The sequence below is a fragment of the Glandiceps talaboti genome, chromosome 22, assembly GCF_964340395.1.
Source record: "Glandiceps talaboti chromosome 22, keGlaTala1.1, whole genome shotgun sequence".
Taxonomy (NCBI): domain Eukaryota; kingdom Metazoa; phylum Hemichordata; class Enteropneusta; family Spengelidae; genus Glandiceps; species Glandiceps talaboti.
In genome coordinates, this window is record NC_135570.1 from 9,128,803 (window position 1) to 9,149,255 (window position 20,453).

General features: G+C 33.7%; 1 protein-coding gene across 5 annotated transcripts in view; it reads left to right on the forward strand.

The window, feature by feature from the left end:
* The window catches only part of LOC144452005 (uncharacterized), a 36,359-nt gene extending 15,906 nt beyond the window's left edge, over positions 1–20,453 (forward strand). For 2 of the 5 annotated variants that reach the window (XM_078142978.1, XM_078142977.1), the window contains 10 exons: positions 6,108–6,248; positions 8,875–9,070; positions 9,892–9,927; positions 10,085–10,189; positions 10,552–10,662; positions 11,285–11,350; positions 12,019–12,500; positions 14,042–14,059; positions 14,998–15,034; positions 17,099–20,453. In XM_078142978.1, coding sequence (XP_077999104.1) covers positions 6,108–6,248; positions 8,875–9,070; positions 9,892–9,927; positions 10,085–10,189; positions 10,552–10,662; positions 11,285–11,350; positions 12,019–12,500; positions 14,042–14,059; positions 14,998–15,034; positions 17,099–17,362 — 1,456 coding nt within the window. In that variant the 3' untranslated portion in view covers positions 17,363–20,453. The remainder of the gene's footprint in view (positions 1–6,107; positions 6,249–8,874; positions 9,071–9,891; positions 9,928–10,084; positions 10,190–10,551; positions 10,663–11,284; positions 11,351–12,018; positions 12,501–14,041; positions 14,060–14,997; positions 15,035–17,098) is intronic. The other 3 variants (XM_078142979.1, XM_078142980.1, XM_078142981.1) reach the window with 3 other exon arrangements.

The following is a 20,453-nucleotide window of genomic DNA, read 5'->3' on the forward strand; positions in this document are numbered from 1 at the left end:
TTTTAGCTGGTGTTGGGAAGGATGGGTGAGATGAGGCTCAGAATATTCTGATAAAGTTGAGATGGGAGTGTACCATATATCTATCCATTAAGATTCCAGCCAAATGTTATCTCATGATTAATGATTTCTGCCATTGGGGGCGCTATACAGTAATGCTGCCATGGTCATTTACCTGAAAACAACCATCCCCATGTACCTTTACCTTGAGTGAGCATAATTCATGAATTGATATCCATATAGTACAGCTTGGTGGTTTACTTTTCATGTTCATTTGAAAATTTTAGATGGATCTTTATCAACGCCATTTATTTGTACATTTGTGTTTTATGAGTTTCATGAGTTTTCATGAAAAATGAGACCTAGTGGTTGGGACATCCCATCAGTTCATGTATTTTGTTTGTGTATAACAACTAACATTGTATGAGACAAAACAAACATTCTGCCAAATTCAAACCCTATAGTCTCTCTGGTTTGGTAGTATATTTGTTGTTACCAGTAAACCTTATGTAGAGAGTTATTAATATATACATCTCATATTTATATTACAACCGCTAACTTTTCCATCATATACATGTTGCGTTCATGACCTTTGACCCATTATATTCAAATATTTGTTGAATATAAATTGATGCCTGTCAAGTTGATTAAAAAATAGTAAGTATCATTCATCAAATTATTATACTATATTTTAATTAATTGAAGTGTTTGAGTTGACAGTTTTAGGTCATATATGTCATGTAAGGGTGTTGTCGACAAAGTTCATTCCGTGTATTCAGGATCCCGCAAACAGAAATGAATATATATACATCATGTGTCCATGTTTGATAATTTACACAGGTTTTTCCCAGATACACTGGTGTCTTCCTGCTTTTAACACAAAAATACTGCACAGTGGCAAACATAATAACATATTTCAGGAAGTTATTTGGACCACTAAATATTTTTATTTATTTTTTAATAATTTATGGTTGGTTGTACATTCAATACCATAAACAGATATTGTGCTTAGCTTATCTAAAGTATTGAAAGGAAATAGAGAGTACAATTTCGTCCATACTCAGTTACTACAAGGTCGTATCTGCTATGCAATTGTATAGGCAGATAAGACCTTACTGCACTGACGTGATGAAGAATTAAAATTTCTTTTAAATACAACAAATTTCTGATAAGCTGAATGCTTTCAACTGTAGCCTAGTGTCAAGTTACATGGAGATTTTCACTATCGTCTTCCCCCACACCTAGTATTACCCAAACAGTTGTGTATTCAAACCTAGAATTAGACACAGCGATGTTCATAACATAGTAATCGTGTTTACATGCTAATTTTCCAATGTCCTCCTTGGTTCTAATCACATGGTGGTACTATTGATGTCTTTTCACACAAAACAAATTTAAAACACAGTGAGAATTTGTGCTGGCTTTCTGTCCGAAGCTTAAGTAAAAAGAAAAAAAATAGTTAGAGAAATGTTAGCCGAATGGGAGGCGATTGTTAAAATCCTACCCATGACTTTGACAGTAGGCTATTTCAACCGCAAACTGTCAGTATTGTTTGCTCTATGATATGTGTGATGATGATGATGATTATGATCGTGTCATAAAGTTGTATGATTATATAGAATGCTCCCTTAAATTGAAACAATTTTGGTCATAGATATTAATAATATTCAGTAAAATTATCAGGGAATTTTGATAAATTTTTACCGTTAAGAAAAACATTGCCAAAAAGTCATAATTTTAAAGGAGTACTCTTTAAAATGTCTGGGAACGAGGCTAAAATTATCAGAGAATTTGACTAAATTTTACCTTTAACAATACACACCAATAAAGGTCATGATTTTGAAAGAGTATCCTTTAAAATGTCTGGGAACGAGGCTAGATTTTGTTTGTTTGAATGATGTAATTTACTCCAAATAATTACATCATTGAATTATGAAGCTTTTTTTAAATATTTGTGTTACTCTTGACTTTTGTATATGAATCTGATTATTATAATAATTAATAAATCAGCCTTGAGAGGAAATTAAGTAGCTTTCCATTTGAAACAAAAAAAAATGGCACCTTGACCCTTTAATATGGTTAATATGTTAACTTCATGTATCTAATAATTATGGAAAAAAAATATTCATCAGTTACCTTTGTAGACAAGTTTTTAGTTAATTTTTTACTCAATGGTGTTTGTTCACCTATAACATTGCAGCATTTCAAATTCTGACAATAATATTTTGAAGAAAAAAATTATAAATGAAAATTGAAAACATTCACAGAGATTAAGGTCTGTAAAATACAAAGCTGTATTGATAACATTGAAATATAGTCTGCATTGTCATCAAGTGGTGGAGAAAAGTGATGGTAAATTTATCATCTATTACCTGCACAATCAAAATTTATTTTTAGAATGAAATTTGCATATTCGCATTACCTCATCATGGGTTTGTTGTTAGTGTGTGTGTATAGAGTACGTCACAGCTGCCTTTAGTGGACTGCAGAGCCGGAGTAACACCATGCCAAGTTTAAAATGTCCATGTCTCTGTCTGTATGTATTTTCTCTTTATTTTTCATATTTTGTTTTCAACAGTTTGGATATGTAATAGCAGTTAAATTTTCAGGTGTTGTACCGTTAGAGTTCGCCAGAATATGGTCCGTCGTACGAAAATGTGCTAGCCACTTTTCATTTCACATAAAATGGACATACATATTTAGACAGATCAACAGAAAGAACATCTGGTTTTCATAATCTAACAAAATATAAGTCAATAATTCTCAACAGTATAGAAAAATGAAAAGAATATTTCTGTTCATATTTTTGTTTGTTCCATAACCTTGAAACACTTACCAATAACCGGTGCTTTTTCATGTGTAGTGTACAGAAATGTGTCGATACTATCACTGGTTAGATGGAGAGATATTGTGTTCTATGTTGAAAGGGCAAATATTGCAAATTACCGGTTTGATCAATGTGTGTGTATGTCCCTACAGCATTCATGTATTGACATATGGTTGGGTGTGGTACATACAGTCAAATTTACCTTTCATCTTTACATTCATGTTTTCCTGAAATATTTTAGAAATATTAGAAAACAGTTAATTTCTAAATTACGTTTTTTTTTTAACGCGGGTCAAAATGAGTATGTTAAACATGATTTAAATATGTTGCTGTCATAGCACCGTCAACAAGTATCCGGTTTAAAGATACGATGTTCGATGTTCGGTGATACACATGTACAGCCGTTGCATAACATTCTAGCTAATAGAATAGTGCTGTTATCCACTTTTCAGACTAGGGTTATTATGTTGTTAATTATTAAAGTCGTTGATACAATAGTGAGTGATTAATATATAAATTTTGATTACATAAGGAGTGACTGTATATAACTTTGTTATGTATGAATATGAACTGTTTACAACATCAACAGTTATTTTTAGATTAAATTTTAAAAAAATTAATTGTTTTCAAAATATTTCATCTCATTTTCCATACAGTAAGTTTTCTTTGTGTTGTATTTCTGTAACATAAATTTAGCATGTTATACATTTAAGTCATAAATCAAACAGGTGTCAGATGTGAATTAGCAATACTCAGTTGATATTTGCTAAATGTCTGGGAACCCCACCCCAGTATAAACAGAGATGAGACGTTTAGTAAAACTTGGATAGATTTCTATACCTTGTACCATAATTTTGGTGGGTAACCCTGGTAACAGAGGTGGGAATATGGTAAAATTTGCATATATTTCTGTACCTTGTACCATAATGTTGGTAGGAAACCATGGTAACAGAGGAGGGAAATCTGGTAAAACTTGTGTAGATTTCTATTCCTTGTACAGTACTTTTGTTATTTGTCTTAATTTGTCATTTTTCAAATATTTTTATATCAGTAATTTTCACACAGAGAGCTTATTTTTGTGTCATATTTAACAGGAATTACAAGTAATGAATCAAACAGGTGTCTACACCTAGTACATTCATAACACTCAGTTTGTAGTCCTAATGTCTAGAAACCAGTGACAGAGAGGGGAAGAGGCAATCTAGTAAAACTTGCATAGATTTTGTTACCTCGTACTAGAATTTGATGACTGAAAACAGGACAGACTTAACTCCAAGTGATACGATCAAACAGGTGTCAGAACCTATCAAATTCATAACATTCAGTTCATATTTGCTTATGTCTGGGAACCCTAGCAACAGTGAGGGAAAATCTGATAAAACTTAGAATTTTATACCTTTTACTTGAATTTGAAGTCCAAGAACTAGACAGATGTAACCTTTGTGTTTTAAGACAGGAGTTGCATTAAATTTTGGTAAGGAAGAGTCATAATTAACCTTGGTACTTATGTCAGGTAGATTTTATTTATTTAAATAATACATTGTTATAAACCATTGTCTTCTTTGTGACAACACTAACTTACATACACTACATGTCAGTGGGAAAATGTGCTCTCACACTCAAGAATGAAATTATTTTGCACTACCATTCCTATTTCTCATGAATGGTTTCTCCCAAAACAAAGCATAACAAATGGAACGAAACAAATAGTGAAGTATTAAAGGCGGATAAAAAGTACTTCAAAAGGGGAGTTCAGGTGTTTTGTACACTGATTTATGATACTGCAATATTTTTTTTATTAATTTGTGATTATTGTATTTGTAAATGGTCATTTTATGTGATATCATGGGATAGTGTACAGCTGTGCATAAAACATTTTTTGTTCAAGGAAATTGCGTATTGTGATTGCCTAAGGTAGGAATTCAATTTATATGCATTTCACTTTGATAGGGAATTCAATAGACTATTTTAGCTGACAGCAAAGTCAATATAGATAAATTATTATGACTTTATTTATGTCTTCATTGTAGGTATCAAGACATAATGATGTCTGTTTGCCAAAGTTGTAGAATTCCTAAACCAGAAACGAGCATCCTGAAACTTTTTTAGATGACAGTAAATACAATATAGATAAATCATGATGAGTTGATTGGTCAGTGTATTTACTAAGGTTATCTTTTTAAACATTCATCACTCAGGCAGTGGGGGAGGGGGGAAGGGGGGAAGGGGGTATTTGAGATGATCTGGGTGTCCTCTGTCAGAGTTGCTGTCTACCTTGGCATACCCTACCTGGCCTAGTCTATTTTTACTGTATGTACATTTATAAATGAGAATATGTAAATCTTTATAAGCCACATGAAGGCCAAAACTATGAATCTAGATGTAACAGACTTGTGAAGTATTGTCTTAGTAGAATGATGAATATGATAGATATAATGTGATTAAAATGACAATTAAATTCCCATTTGTCATAAAGTAAGGTTAAAGAAGGAGCTCCTTTGAATTTGTGAGATTCCTGAATTTCAAATTAATCTTGGAAAAGATGTATTTTTCACAGAAACTATGTGAGAGCATTAGAGGTGAAAGAGAGTTTTATTTTAGTATTTCTTGGCAACTTTGCATAATTTACATGTATATGATGTGAAATCATGAAATACTCCCCAGAACACAAGTTTATAAAAATACCTTTATTTCCTGAAGTGGTATTCCCCTTTAACGGAATGTAATCACATGACCTCTGATATTGTGATAATGTTTTGAATCAATAATTTCAGAAATGTTTGCAGTACAATTCTCATGCTGCTAACTTCAGATGGATGGGAATGGTTTTGGATTAACAGTCTAAAGTTTTGTGTCATAACACTTTCCCACACTGTGCTTCAAGGGCTTTGGAATTGTTACCCTTTGCAGAGACCTACATGTAGAGTTGAATAACGGTACAATAGCCATTTGTACTTGCCCAACTCCCTGCGGAGTATCCATTCTCACCTCTCGGCAAATGTAGCATGCCAGACAACAAATGTAGATTGAATTGAACCACACACGACTTAATTTTTGTTTTGCCAAAATAATGAAGACATGAGAAAAATAATCCCACACACAGGTCTAAGCATGATTGTATCATGCACAAGCCAAATTATTGTCTTTGAACAGAAAATATGGATTGTATACCCAGGTCGTTCTATATCACGACAACCCATGTTTATGACACAGATTCTGCAGTGCTAGAATTTAGAAATGTGTGTCAAAACATTCTAAATTGTAATTATTTATATTTTTACAGGGGTTCTCTAAAGAAAAAGAAAGCTCAACAGGGATCATACGGTTCCCTTCCTCGAATTACTAAGAAGAAAGAAGAAACCTCCAGTACCGACACACTGGATGAATTAAATACATTGATGGGGACAGATAAACGTACACAAAGGTATGTTATAATTATGTACTTTGGTACCGACACACTGGATGAATTAAATACATTGATGGGGACAGATAAACGTACACAAAGGTATGTTATAATTATGTACTTTGGTACCGACACACTGGATGAATTAAATACATTGATGGGGACAGATAAACGTACACAAAGGTATGTTATAATTATGTACTTTGGTACCGACACACTGGATGAATTAAATACATTGATGGGGACAGATAAACGTACACAAAGGTATGTTATAATTACGTACTTTGGTACCGACACACTGGATGAATTAAATACATTGATGGGGACAGATAAACGTACACAAAGGTATGTTATAATTATGTACTTTGGTACCGACACACTGGATGAATTAAATACATTGATGGGGACAGATAAACGTACACAAAGGTATGTTATAATTACGTACTTTGGTACCGACACACTGGATGAATTAAATACATTGATGGGGACAGATAAACGTACACAAAGGTATGTTATAATTACGTACTTTGGTACCGACACACTGGATGAATTAAATACATTGATGGGGACAGATAAACGTACACAAAGGTATGTTATAATTACGTACTTTGGTACCGACACACTGGATGAATTAAATACATTGATGGGGACAGATAAACGTACACAAAGGTATGTTATAATTACGTACATTGGTACCGACACACTGGATGAATTAAATACATTGATGGGGACAGATAAACGTACACAAAGGTATGTTATAATTACGTACTTTGGTACCGACACACTGGATGAATTAATTACATTGATGGGGACAGATAAACGTACACAAAGGTATGTTATAATTACGTACTTTGGTACCGACACACTGGATGAATTAAATACATTGATGGGGACAGATAAACGTACACAAAGGTATGTTATAATTATGTACTTTGGTACCGACACACTGGATGAATTAAATACATTGATGGGGACAGATAAACGTACACAAAGGTATGTTATAATTATGTACTTTGGTACCAACACACTGGATGAATTAAATACATTGATGGGGACAGATAAACGTACACAAAGGTATGTTATAATTATGTACTTTGGTACCAACACACTGGATGAATTAAATACATTGATGGGGACAGATAAACGTACACAAAGGTATGTTATAATTACGTACTTTGGTACCGACACACTGGATGAATTAAATACATTGATGGGGACAGATAAACGTACACAAAGGTATGTTATAATTATGTACTTTGGTACCGACACACTGGATGAATTAAATACATTGATGGGGACAGATAAACGTACACAAAGGTATGTTATAATTATGTACTTTGGTACCGACACACTGGATGAATTAAATACATTGATGGGGACAGATAAACGTACACAAAGGTATGTTATAATTATGTACTTTGGTACCGACACACTGGATGAATTAAATACATTGATGGGGACAGATAAACGTACACAAAGGTATGTTATAATTATGTACTTTGGTACCGACACACTGGATGAATTAAATACATTGATGGGGACAGATAAACGTACACAAAGGTATGTTATAATTATGTACTTTGGTACCTACACACTGGATGAATTAAATACATTGATGGGGACAGATAAACGTACACAAAGGTATGTTATAATTATGTACTTTGGTACCAACACACTGGATGAATTAAATACATTGATGGGGACAGATAAACGTACACAAAGGTATGTTATAATTATGTACTTTGGTACCGACACACTGGATGAATTAAATACATTGATGGGGACAGATAAACGTACACAAAGGTATGTTATAATTACGTACTTTGGTACCGACACACTGGATGAATTAAATACATTGATGGGGACAGATAAACGTACACAAAGGTATGTTATAATTACGTACTTTGGTACCGACACACTGGATGAATTAAATACATTGATGGGGACAGATAAACGTACACAAAGGTATGTTATAATTACGTACTTTGGTACCAACACACTGGGGGAATTGAATACATTGATGGGGACAGATAAATTGATCACATGTACCAGTAGACTTATTTGATGACTTTGATACATTGAAATGGCATGGATATCCATGTACAGATAAAGGTATGCGGCACTCAATTGGTGGTATTTACATCTGGGATGAACTGAATATGCTAAGTAAAATCTATGAGTTCTGTCCCAATAAAATATAAATAATGCTACACAGAAGTGCATAAGGCAAATAGGGAGTCCCGGACATTCTGCCCAGCTGGGTAGAAAAACACAGGTCCAGATTTTCTTTCTAAAAATTTTCTTCAAAATTGGGTTGGTAAAGATATGTACCCATCTCATGTTCTGTAAATTCCCTCAAACCGCAGTGAGTAATTGGTAAGTAACACCAAAAATGTCGTACAATATTCCAAATTGCACCTGCCAGGCTTGTATAGAAAGGAAGATGAAGGTAGTTGGTTGTTAATACTTAATCACGACTTTAATGGTATCACTGTAGGAAAATTCTAAATCCTGTTTTACCAACACAAAAAAGGCTGATGGTTCGTGTTTTGAAACCTGGATGGCAAAATAGTCTGGCTTTTTTTTTGTATACAAAAATTTTTTGTTGTATGCAATGTTTACAGTTTTACTGTTTGTGTCCATCTAGACTCAAACACCTACATGTGGCTGCCAGAGGTCGTAGCTACAGCAGTCCAAGCACATTTCGTCCACCACGTCAAATGTCGATGCCTACAGATGAGGCCGATGGAGTGGAGATAGACTACCATTCGTACAGACAAATGGTGACAGAGATGACTGGCATCAAAACAATGTTACACAGATTGAAAAGAGTTATACAGAATGTAAGTTGGAATAAATGAACACACTGAGTGTACATTAAACTTGTTTCTCATCTGTTTGCTAGTCCTGTCTTGTCAAAATATTTTATAAATAACACCTTGTGTGACTTTCAAGTTCACTAACATACATCATGTACTGTACAAGAAATAAGTAAATGCAAATTGTGGAATGTACAAAGATCAAAAATGAAAACTTTAACAGTGGTTGCAATATAACTCAACTCAAAATGATGTAGGCACTGTTTTTCTTGTGCACTGAAGTACATGTAGTTGAAATTCAGAAGAAGCTTAAAGCCCAGTACAGGTTAGGATTAAAAGTTTGGTGAGAAAGACAGGTGTGTGACAGAGCGATAGAAAAAGTTAGTCCTGGTAAAAGAATGATCCTATGTCATTGTTATATCTCCACTAGTGTGAGAACCTGGTATTGAATCATAGGCCTTTTAAGGATGCAGGCACTATACCCAAAACCAAATTCCTTATGTTTTTCCATGCAAAAATATACTCTGGAAGTTTTACGTAATAATTGATCTACTGTACTGATAGAATCATGGAACTTTGTGTTGTTTGATGTCACTGACATACTCTGGTACAAAAAGACCTGCTAACTTACATTCTATAATTACTCAATATTTGTTTGTGTATTATGTTGATGAGAAGCTGGCTCCAGTCTAAGGTGCATTCTAATGTTCAAATCGAGACAAACTTTTCTTCCTGTGTAGCTAGAACAGGAACATGTCTGTTATTTACAAACAAAACCTTTCAATTTGGTCTCTACAGTGAATAAACAAGATAATGACATTTTTTCCATTTCCTTTGTTTGACAGTCAGACACTATATCACCATTTGATCCTCTACTGAAGGTAAGTCTATCTAGACTGGATCATTTCATATTTTCTATTTTTATTTTTTTAAATGTTTTTTTTAGTTCTAGAATCTGTGTGAATTTTCTGCATTTAAAGTACAGAATTATAGAGTTTAAGATCACTAAAGTTCTGTTTTTAAATTGTTTAATTTCAGAGTCTTGCAAGTCCTTTGAGTACACCATGTCACAGTGATCCTACTAGTCCTGTAGGAGACTATAAAAAACTGCCACCAGGTTACAACTTAGATATTTTATTCCAGGTAGGTTTATTACCAGTATTACAGTGATGTTATTGCCACCTTGGCTCAGCTGTATATGTATATAATAGAAGATCAGAAATATTTTATAAAGCAAAATATGAGAGCACAAAATCCATTATAGATGGATGGATGGATGGATGGATGGATGGATGGATGGATGGATGGATGGATGGATGGGTGGGTGGGTGGGTGGGTGGGTGGATGGATGGATGGATGGATGGATGGATGGATGGATGGATGGATGGATGGATGGATGGATGGATGGATGGATGGATGGATGGATGGATGGATGGATGGATAGATAAATACAGTTTATGTCTTGTTCTCATAGATCTTTCATGTTGTTTTTTTGTCATTGTTAGGAGAACCAAGAGCTTAGATTAAAAGTTTTACAATTTGAGAGTAAAGAAGAGGAATGGAAGAAATTGTCTGAAGAAAAAGAAGAAGAAATTAGTCTTTTAAAGGAACAAGTTGTAAGTGAAATAATATTAATATATAAATGGGTTGATGTCGTATTCGTGAACATTCATTTAGGAGGAGGGGAGGGACTTTATTTTAATAGTTGTGTCATAATGTGTGATCATTCCTTATATAGTGTTTTTAGATTATGAAGAGGGATTCATTTGCACAGACACAGATACACACACCAAGACATGAAACAGATACACAGTGTAGACACATACATACATACATACATACATACATACATACATACATACATACATACATACATACATACATACATACATACATACATACATACATACATACATACATACATACATACATACATACATACATACATACATACATACATACATACATACATACATACATACATACATACATACACACACACACACACACACACATACATACATACACACATGCATGCATGCTTACACATACACCCACACACAGGCAAATGATACACATACCACAAACTATGATGGTAGTTTCCAAACTTCTTTTTATAGTATTGTACTCATGTAACTCCACTTTTCACATTATTTGTCACTTCAATAGCAGGTTTTTAAATTATACTGAACAGAAGTTAGACTATCACAAACTCATTTCATGTTTTGTCTTTTGTAGGATAAACTTTCAGAACAAGTAAACATTGAGAAAACAGAAGTTGGAATACAAACAGACGTAGTACAGGTATACTGGACTTTGGACTTTTGGTTCATACCTATTTTAATCTCTATTGAAAAAACTTTGTACGGTGACCCCAGAGTTTTTTTTCTTGATTTTAACTGAGAATATTTTTAAGGTTTCTAGAATAAAGTAACAGCACAAGTTTAAAGAGTTTATTTCTGAGTTGTAATCTAATGCTAAATATACTACAAATTATCCAGCCAAATAGTAATAGTTGAGCACAAAAACTTGAAAATTACTAAACAAATAACTAAAGTCTTACTTAATATAGTTTACAATCCATGTTATTCTGACAAACATTTACAGTGTCTTCAAGGGAAGAATGCACAAAGATATGAATCTATATTGTACTGTATCTCTGCAAAGCAACCTAGTCAAGGAAAATAGAAAATATTAGTATGTTCTTTATGGCAAATGCAAGGATGACCACTTTAAATACCTTTGTAGTTCATCAGTATTCCAGATAACATGTGACAAGTCTACATTATTGAACTGTATACAATAACAGCTGAAGAAGGCAGAGTGATTTAGCCAAAATATGCTTGGTAAATTATTTACACTTTGAGTTTGGAATTAAAAATATGATTCCAGAGCAAGGAAACATTTATGGTGTTAGCATTTCTCTTGCTCTGTTCTTAAAACCATTCTTATATGTATCCTTTCACTGACAGGATTCTAGAGTGAAAAGGCATCAATCAATGCCAGCCCAACAACCTCCAGGCAAGAGAGAAAACATGGTGTCATACAGTGCCAATAGTGTGCCAAAACCCCTACCAGAACCTCGAATAGAACCTAGAACAGAACCCAAAACAGAACCCAGAACAGAGAGCAGACCGGCTAAACCACAGGTGTACCAAAACCGATTCTCTCCTTCAGCTATATCCCTGCAAAATACCAAACTTCAGTCTACCAATCACGGTATGAAGTCAAAAACAAAGAATGAATCAAACAAAGGCACTAGAATTGATCTACCAATGCAATCTTTACAACAACCCCAAACACAACAAAGGAGAGATACGGCACACAACAGGTTAGAGGATCGAGCTATTCCATTGTTGTCACAACCCAATAGAGATAGGAGATCTCCTACCCAAGTCTCGGTAGTTGTGGAAAGCAAGGCACAAACATCGAATAGCACACCAATGATAACCAGGTGAGTAATATGCAAATTGTCAGTACAATATATCCAATTGGAAATAAGCTTGTAGGTTAATTATCAACTTTTAATGGTGAGCAGTCGTGGTATTTGCTATGAAGAGGGATTTAACAAACTCAAAACAGATTATAGATATGCAAAACAGATTATAGATATGCAAAACAGATTAGAAATATGCAAAACAAATTAGAAATATGCAAAATAGATTAGAAATATGCAAAACAGAAGAAAAGATCACTTGTAAAAGAATTGAATTTTTCAAAATTACAAAAGAGTGTTAACCTTTTGTTGAAAGTGTTGAAAGTTTAAATTGTTTTAAAAAACGACTCGTTATTTTGATGTTTTCGTATTGTGCAGCCAACTCAAGTGTAGTTTACGTAAATATCTGGAACTTGGCATCCATATAACCATAAACCCAATACATACATGTACAGTAACCCATAGCCTGAAAGATCCATGCATTCCTTCTGCTTATATAATGCACTTGCTCACACATTATATATGTGGTAGTCAGTGGTTACATAAACGAACCAATGACTGGACCTTTCATACAAAGTAACCCACAACACTGTAAAACATTATGCAAATAACTTATCTCAGACTACATTTTGATGTCCATGTTTGGTCAGTTTGGATAAACACTTCATGACAAATTAATCAAAAAGCACCAAATGTTATCTCACGTTTGAGTCCAGATTTTAGTACATGTTGATCACATGACACATCCCTAAACATAAAGTCTAACATTATATTAAAACATGGTGAAAAAGTTCAACAATGATAATTGTGTTTGAATGAAGAACTAACTGATATTTGAGAGGTAATCTGATATGTTTTGCAAAGATACAATAAAGATGAAAGTAAGATATATTGCTATTATCAAAACTTTGTTTTTACTTCACAACCCAACTAATCATTACTGCTATAACTATGTAACCATGGTAACAGTGGTATTAACGTTGAAACTGTCATCATTCGTAATAACTGAAATAGTCCAAATTAGAAAATAGACCATCATCCAATTAAACAATATTGACCTAATAACCAAAACTGGTCTAGTAAACAGTGCCCCCACAGGCAGCTATCGTAGTGATGTGAATGAATGAAGGCCAACCATGAAACAGTAAAAAATACAAATTTTTTGCTAGGTTTGGTTTGAAAACACTCTTGATAAACTGTTATATAACAAACCATAACAAATTTTGAAAGGTTTTGGCTTCTCATTCCTTGGCATCATAGTTTGACTTTAACACTAGAGGGCGGTATTTACCAGCAAGGTTATACACGAATGCACTTCTACTATAACTTATAACTTCATTCCTCTGAGTAAGAGTACTATGCACAATAATATGAACACATTTACAGAACTTTAAATGATTGCTGACACCACAATATTCTCAATAATTTGTGTATTCTAGATTCTTCTACTGTTTGTATTTGTTCACAGTCACTGTATTATTTCATGTATATCACCCATTCCAATTCTCGGCTAAATTCTCTCATTTCTTTTCACGATTTAATTCCATCCCATCTTGCAGACTTAAACTCTGGAGAAGGTAAACATAAGATGTGAAAATTCATACTGTACAACCTGTGTTCTAATTGGCTGAATTAATTCATATTACTTACTTTAATCATAAACATGACCAATCAGCAGCTAGCTTGTTTGGGTATTTGGCTTTACATTGTAAATTACATAATGTTTTTCATTATTTTTATACTAATTAGAAAATGTTTTCCCCTACTCCCCCATTAATGGTTACCATAGCAACTAATACCAAACAACAGTTTTGCGTAGGGTACCTGCTGCACAATATGCATGTCATCTTTTCAAACTAACTTACTTCTTGAAGCTTATTGCAAAGTGTATATTGTTGTACTGTTCATAAGTATGTTATTTACTGGCGCGTAACCATGTCGTTTGTGATATTTTATCAATTTTTCGCACACTGCATGAGTATTACGCATCCCAGGGATATATATATATATATATTATATATGCATGTTTCGATGGAAACCCCACATCATAAACAAGCCAATGACAATCTCATTCTTTTAATCATTTTACGTAGGCCTTATTCTATGAATATATTACAAATTTTCCTTTGTCAGCAATACTATTGCTCTTTCACATTCATTTATCTCCAAAAAGGCAAACATGTCAAATTGTAATTGTGTACTTTTCAGTGGTCTTGTACCTTCTCTAGTAAATTGTACCTAATGTGTCCTTCAAATCAAATCTGAGGGGGGGGGGGGGGGTTATTGCAGTTTATTAGTTGTAAAATTGTGCCCTTTAACAGAAAATTTTGATCTCGTTAGTGTCTGTCAGTATTTATATGTATATTTTTTTAACAAACAATTTTTGCATGAACCACGTTCAAAGCTTTGTTTGTTTTTTATTGTAGTCTTACTTTGTGGTGACTGATGTCCCTGTATGTATTTGTAAATATATTGCAGCTCACCTCTCCTGTGCTTGTTCTTTCTCTCTTCACAGCAGCAAGCAGCACTCTGCTCATTCCCAAGCAAAAGAGGTATTTTCCAAAAAATCTTCCATCTTGTGTCAAAGGTCACACATCCTGGTATCCAGAGTTCAAAAGTCACGATACCTATAGAGAATTTTTACATTTGATCCTTCAAACTTAAAATTTTGACTGCAAATTTGTGATTTACGGTATTTTGTTACTGTGTTGGATCGAGGAGTTCATGAAATTGGGACTAAGTTATACAGCTTAAAAGAAGAATTTTCACCTTTGCATGATTCTGTGCAGATTTTAGGGTTGCCCATCACTTGGAATTGCACACAAATTTGAAAGTGTTGCCGTAAAATCTTTGTGAAAAAAACTCTACATCACAAAAAATTGAAAGTCTGCCAAAAAAAATTCAGTGATGAAACAAAGTTACAGAGGTATAGCCAGACGATATAGTTGCAGCTTGAATTGAAAGTCTCTTGTAATAAAATTAAAAGCTAAAACAGAAATAAATGTCATGCAATGTTGAAGTCAAATCTTTTTTGCTCCTATACTGAAAATGAATATTATCTGATGAAATTATGATACCAGTAAGTAATGTGCAAAGTACCAGGATGTGTGACCTTTGAGGTCAATGTAAGAGTTTCTATACTGCAACTTTACCCTAAACTCTGCAGCTATTTCTTTCTGTCACACACACACATGCACATACACATACATACAGACATACATACATACATACATACATACATACATACATACAACAGACATACATACATACATACATACATACTGTACATACATACATACATACATACATACATACATACATACATACATACATACTGTACATACATACATACATACATACATACATACATACATACATACATACATACGGACGGACGGACGGACAGACATACATACATACAGACAGACAGACAGACAGACATACACAGACAAATAAACACAAACACAATATAGTGCTGCATGCCTAAATTATAGTAATTTCACATCCCAACTCACAAGGAATTATTTATTTGAAATATGTATAACTTGAGATAAAAATTGAGGTAAGCACTCTGTTGGGTTCATTGGTACTTTACTAAAAATTGGACAGACATCAGAGGTGGTGTAGTATGTTTCTGTGATAGAAGACCTAAAGATTTATATGTAGATATATATGATGGATTGCTTTTAAGTGTCACGTTTGCCACAGCCAGACACACTGTGTTACAATCAATTGCTTTGAAGTGTTCAACTTGTCACAACCAGACACACTGTGTTATAATCGATTGCTTTGAAGTGTCCCACTGATATGTGCTTAGCTAGAAGTGGAGATTAATGGAATGCTCAATCCTGAAGTCTGCTTTCAAAAATGACTGATCATATGACAAAAGACCAACAGTTCTTGCTCTGGCCTCACTTGTCATACTGCAATGCAGTTCTTATTTAGACCTGTTGAGGGCGCTGTTGTGAAATTCTGTTTTAAGGCACATCGAAAGTTGATAGGAATAAAGTTAACATTCTTTAATCTAGTTGTGGAGCTTTTGTGTGAATCACTCAGACATCATCAGGGTACTAATATTAAGCCATGTGGTCAGGTGACCACCTAGTGGAGTCACCTGACAGTAGACAATTGTGGAAGGTGGAAGGTTGTAACCATACCGATAGTTCTCGTTGAGGGACAAGTATTTCAATTGATTTGTGTATTTTCCTGAAAGGTGTTTTTGGATGATAGATACAATTTCAAACATGTAATACTTGTCAGGACACTAACTGTCAACAATGAACTTTTTCTACATTTTTTTATCTCTTTTTATTTCATAATGTAGGATCATTATTCTAAGTTTTTATCAGTAAATCTCATGAAATTACACAATTTTTACAGAGCAAAATAATTATGAAATATTTTGATGTAAGTGTAGAATATTTTATCATATAACTATTTTCACTTTCAAATTAATATATACAGTCTGTCTTTTACTTCACATACACAAACACATGGGATATGGGGAACTGTGCTGTGATATGTTTTCATTGCCATGGCAACCCACAAGATTGACATAAGCACAGCTATTGAATTTATGACAAACTGATATATTTTGTCTTTATTATATTTTCCAGCTAAGTAATGGAAACAACCATGTGAAGAAAAACGGATCTAAAATTGCAACCTTCTTGCCAAAACGTTATAAATCCATATCAGAGAGCCCACTGAGCAAAGAACAGTCGTCCACTCTAACATTAACTAACAATGAAGAACTTTCAAATGAGTATACCAGCCCTAGCAATGGAGTAGTGTCCAGGTTACCTACAGCTACTACTTCATCTGCTGAAAAAAAGAAGTCAAGGTCACGGCTACCTAAACCAAGGTCGTACCACCACTGAAAGGAGATTATATGCATTTCTGTTTTGTAAACAGAACGATGTGTATTTATAATGATATATTTATAGATTTACTCTTTCTACTTGGCCCTTATATTTACATGTGTGCTTAAATCTTCAGTATTTCATAGTACACCTTGTTGCTAGGATTGAGTATCAAGTGCTGCCTAAGATCACTCGTAGAAATCATTGATTTCTCGTTTCACTTGTTGATGAAATGAAGGAACGTGTCAGTGTACACCTCCTTACTTCATGAATATAGGAATCATGTCATAAATATTGTAAATGAAGGATTTTATGTACATGTAAATTTTTTTTTGTCAAAATATAGAAAATCTTGCTAACTCTTCACCTATTGGGTTACCTTTGCATCACATGATATGCAAATTTCAGAATATTTACATATGGATGACCTCACTGACCCAGAATCTGAATGTGAGCATCCAATCAAAATAGTTGTTTGTTGTAACTTATATGTCTTTTGTATTTGTAGTAAAAATATTCAAATGAGCGATTTATTACAACAGAAAGTAATAATGGCAGCTCATGTAAAAATTCGTTTTTTAAAAAGATATCGCTGTTCCGTTTAGTTTCTTCAACTGTATAAATTTGCGTCCTCTGTCAAATCGGTGTGACATGTATATATATAGATTATATATTATCTGTGAAGGCTTGAAATAATGTGTATAAATTGTGGTTTGAAAGGTAAATGGAAAGAGAAAACAAAATTGTGAAATTTTCAAATTGCTGCATGCTTCTGACAGTGTGTTTATGGTGTCTTTTGACACACAGTAATGTACTGTAGTTGTACGTGATATCTTATATAATATGCTAAAATTTGGAAAAGAAATATCAAACACTGTGTCTATCTATGACCATCATTTTAATAAAGAAATCTGAATTGTCATAGTAACACAGAGTACCTACACTACACCAAAGATTGTGTCATATTTGAGTTTACAGAAATCACACTGTTTATTCATAGACCCTATACGAAAGGTAGCGTCTATGGTTTATTGTGAAACTGGCAAGTTTTATTGTTTTGATAAACTTTGTATGTTGTCGTGTGCTTACGTAAAAATATTCCACCAAACGACTTTAAAACTTTTGTATTACATTAAGCTTTCCTTCCAACTAAAAACCTGAAAATTGTTATGTGAAATTTTCAACTGTGTACTTCAGTCTTTGTCAACCCATTATTCAGAAAGTGTGACCTTATGGACACGTGAACTTAATAAGGGGTCATAGGTGTTTGGAAGTTTTATTGCCCTTCATCTCTGTTTAGTGATGGTTGGCATACCTGGACTGGATGTAAAAGGCTTGAAATATGCAGTCAAAATTTCAGGTAACAGTTGTTAAGTTTATGTTTGGAACAAAACTTCAATGTGATACTTTGGATTACCAACACAGATGAATTTTCATTTGAAGATAAAGCAACTTGTGTTCGTAGTGGTTACTTGATATTTGTCTGTACAAGATACAGATGCAAGATTCTGGTCACCTACAGAACGATTATACCATCACACATCATAAAATAGCGACCAAGAATCAATGTATATGTATGACTGCATAAGTTGTACCCCACACATTAAAACACACATTATATAGGCATGCATTAATAACTCAATTTTCTTGTGACGATTCTGTTTTGATCCTGTTGCATGAGGTATGATGTTAATACGTCCTGAGAATTGCATAGTAATCCAAACAACTGTTCCTTGATAATTGAAAGAGTGCTCTGTTTTATAGCTGCAATGCATATTTACCTGGTCTCTAATTTACTTATCTTAGGAAGTACTCTAAACATGGACATTTTCACTGAAGACTTATTGTCACTTATTTCATTTAAAAGTCATAAACACCAAAATAAAGTAGTGACTAAAATGCCTTCTTGTACATGAACACAATGTACCAGTCTGGTAATTAGTAAAAAATTAGTCATTGAGAACTAGCTAAAGACTGTAAAATCACAGAATTTCTAGTAGTGAAAATATCTAGGTTTACGGTATTTCTGTATTTCTTGAGTTAAAAAAATGTTATGCAGTTCTAAGCAGCACATAATCAGGACTTTGATGGCAACTACCTATCCTAAGCACTCCTTGTGCATAATAGTTTATGTAGCCTATTATGTGAAACAGTTACTATCTCAACACTACAGGACTATGTTGAGTTTGCCATCGTACGTACAAAGGTGCTGGCGGCCATCTTGAAATATTGCAGTGCAGATTCTGTAAATATTAACTCAGCGGGGGCATACTTTATTTCTTTTTTGAAACTAGTTATAAAAATATTGTATAAAGTCTGTCAGAAATAGTGTACATTTTGAGGATATGTTTGAAAAGTTTTCGATGGAATTCATGATATAAAAATAAACAGTGGAGCTGTTTAGCAGTGTAGAACAGAAGGACATATATTTTAAATGCTGAGACTATTATTAAAGGAAATTGCTGCCATGCATGTAGGGATATTACATTACATTACACTTTGAAGTCTTTCCTTGAATGTCTTTCTTGAAACTTGTAGATTATACAAATGTCAAAATCTGTACTATATCCAACTGCTGTGTATTCGAGTCAATTCACAATTTCCACACAAGCATCGGGGCCAGGTCATTTTTTATCTGGATTGGGTGGATGTTTTTAAAGTACAACAAAGATTTTCTTATAACAAACTGCCTGCCTGTACCCATTCAGTGACAAAAGTCAAAGCTCAAACACCCCCACTCTTACCCCTTAGTCCCCGATTAAAACCGTTTTCATAAATACCAAAACACCCCACACTTAAACCCCTTACTAGTTTTCAAAGGAAGTTTTGAAAAACCGATGGTGATCAAGATGATTCAAAAAAGGTAAAATAGTGACTACAAAGAATACCATTTTTTTAGATGTTGAAATGTTACTGATAAATATTGGTAGCCAACAAAATTGTAGTGTGATGTATTGTGACAATGTGCAATGTATTCTTCCGTGTATTGTGTATTACTCAAGGAATGATTTTCACACTGCCAATCTCTTACCACAGATCTGTTCCTCTTCTACAAGGGTTTCTATACAGAGAGTATTTGCACGTTGTACCCAAATAAATATAAATAAAA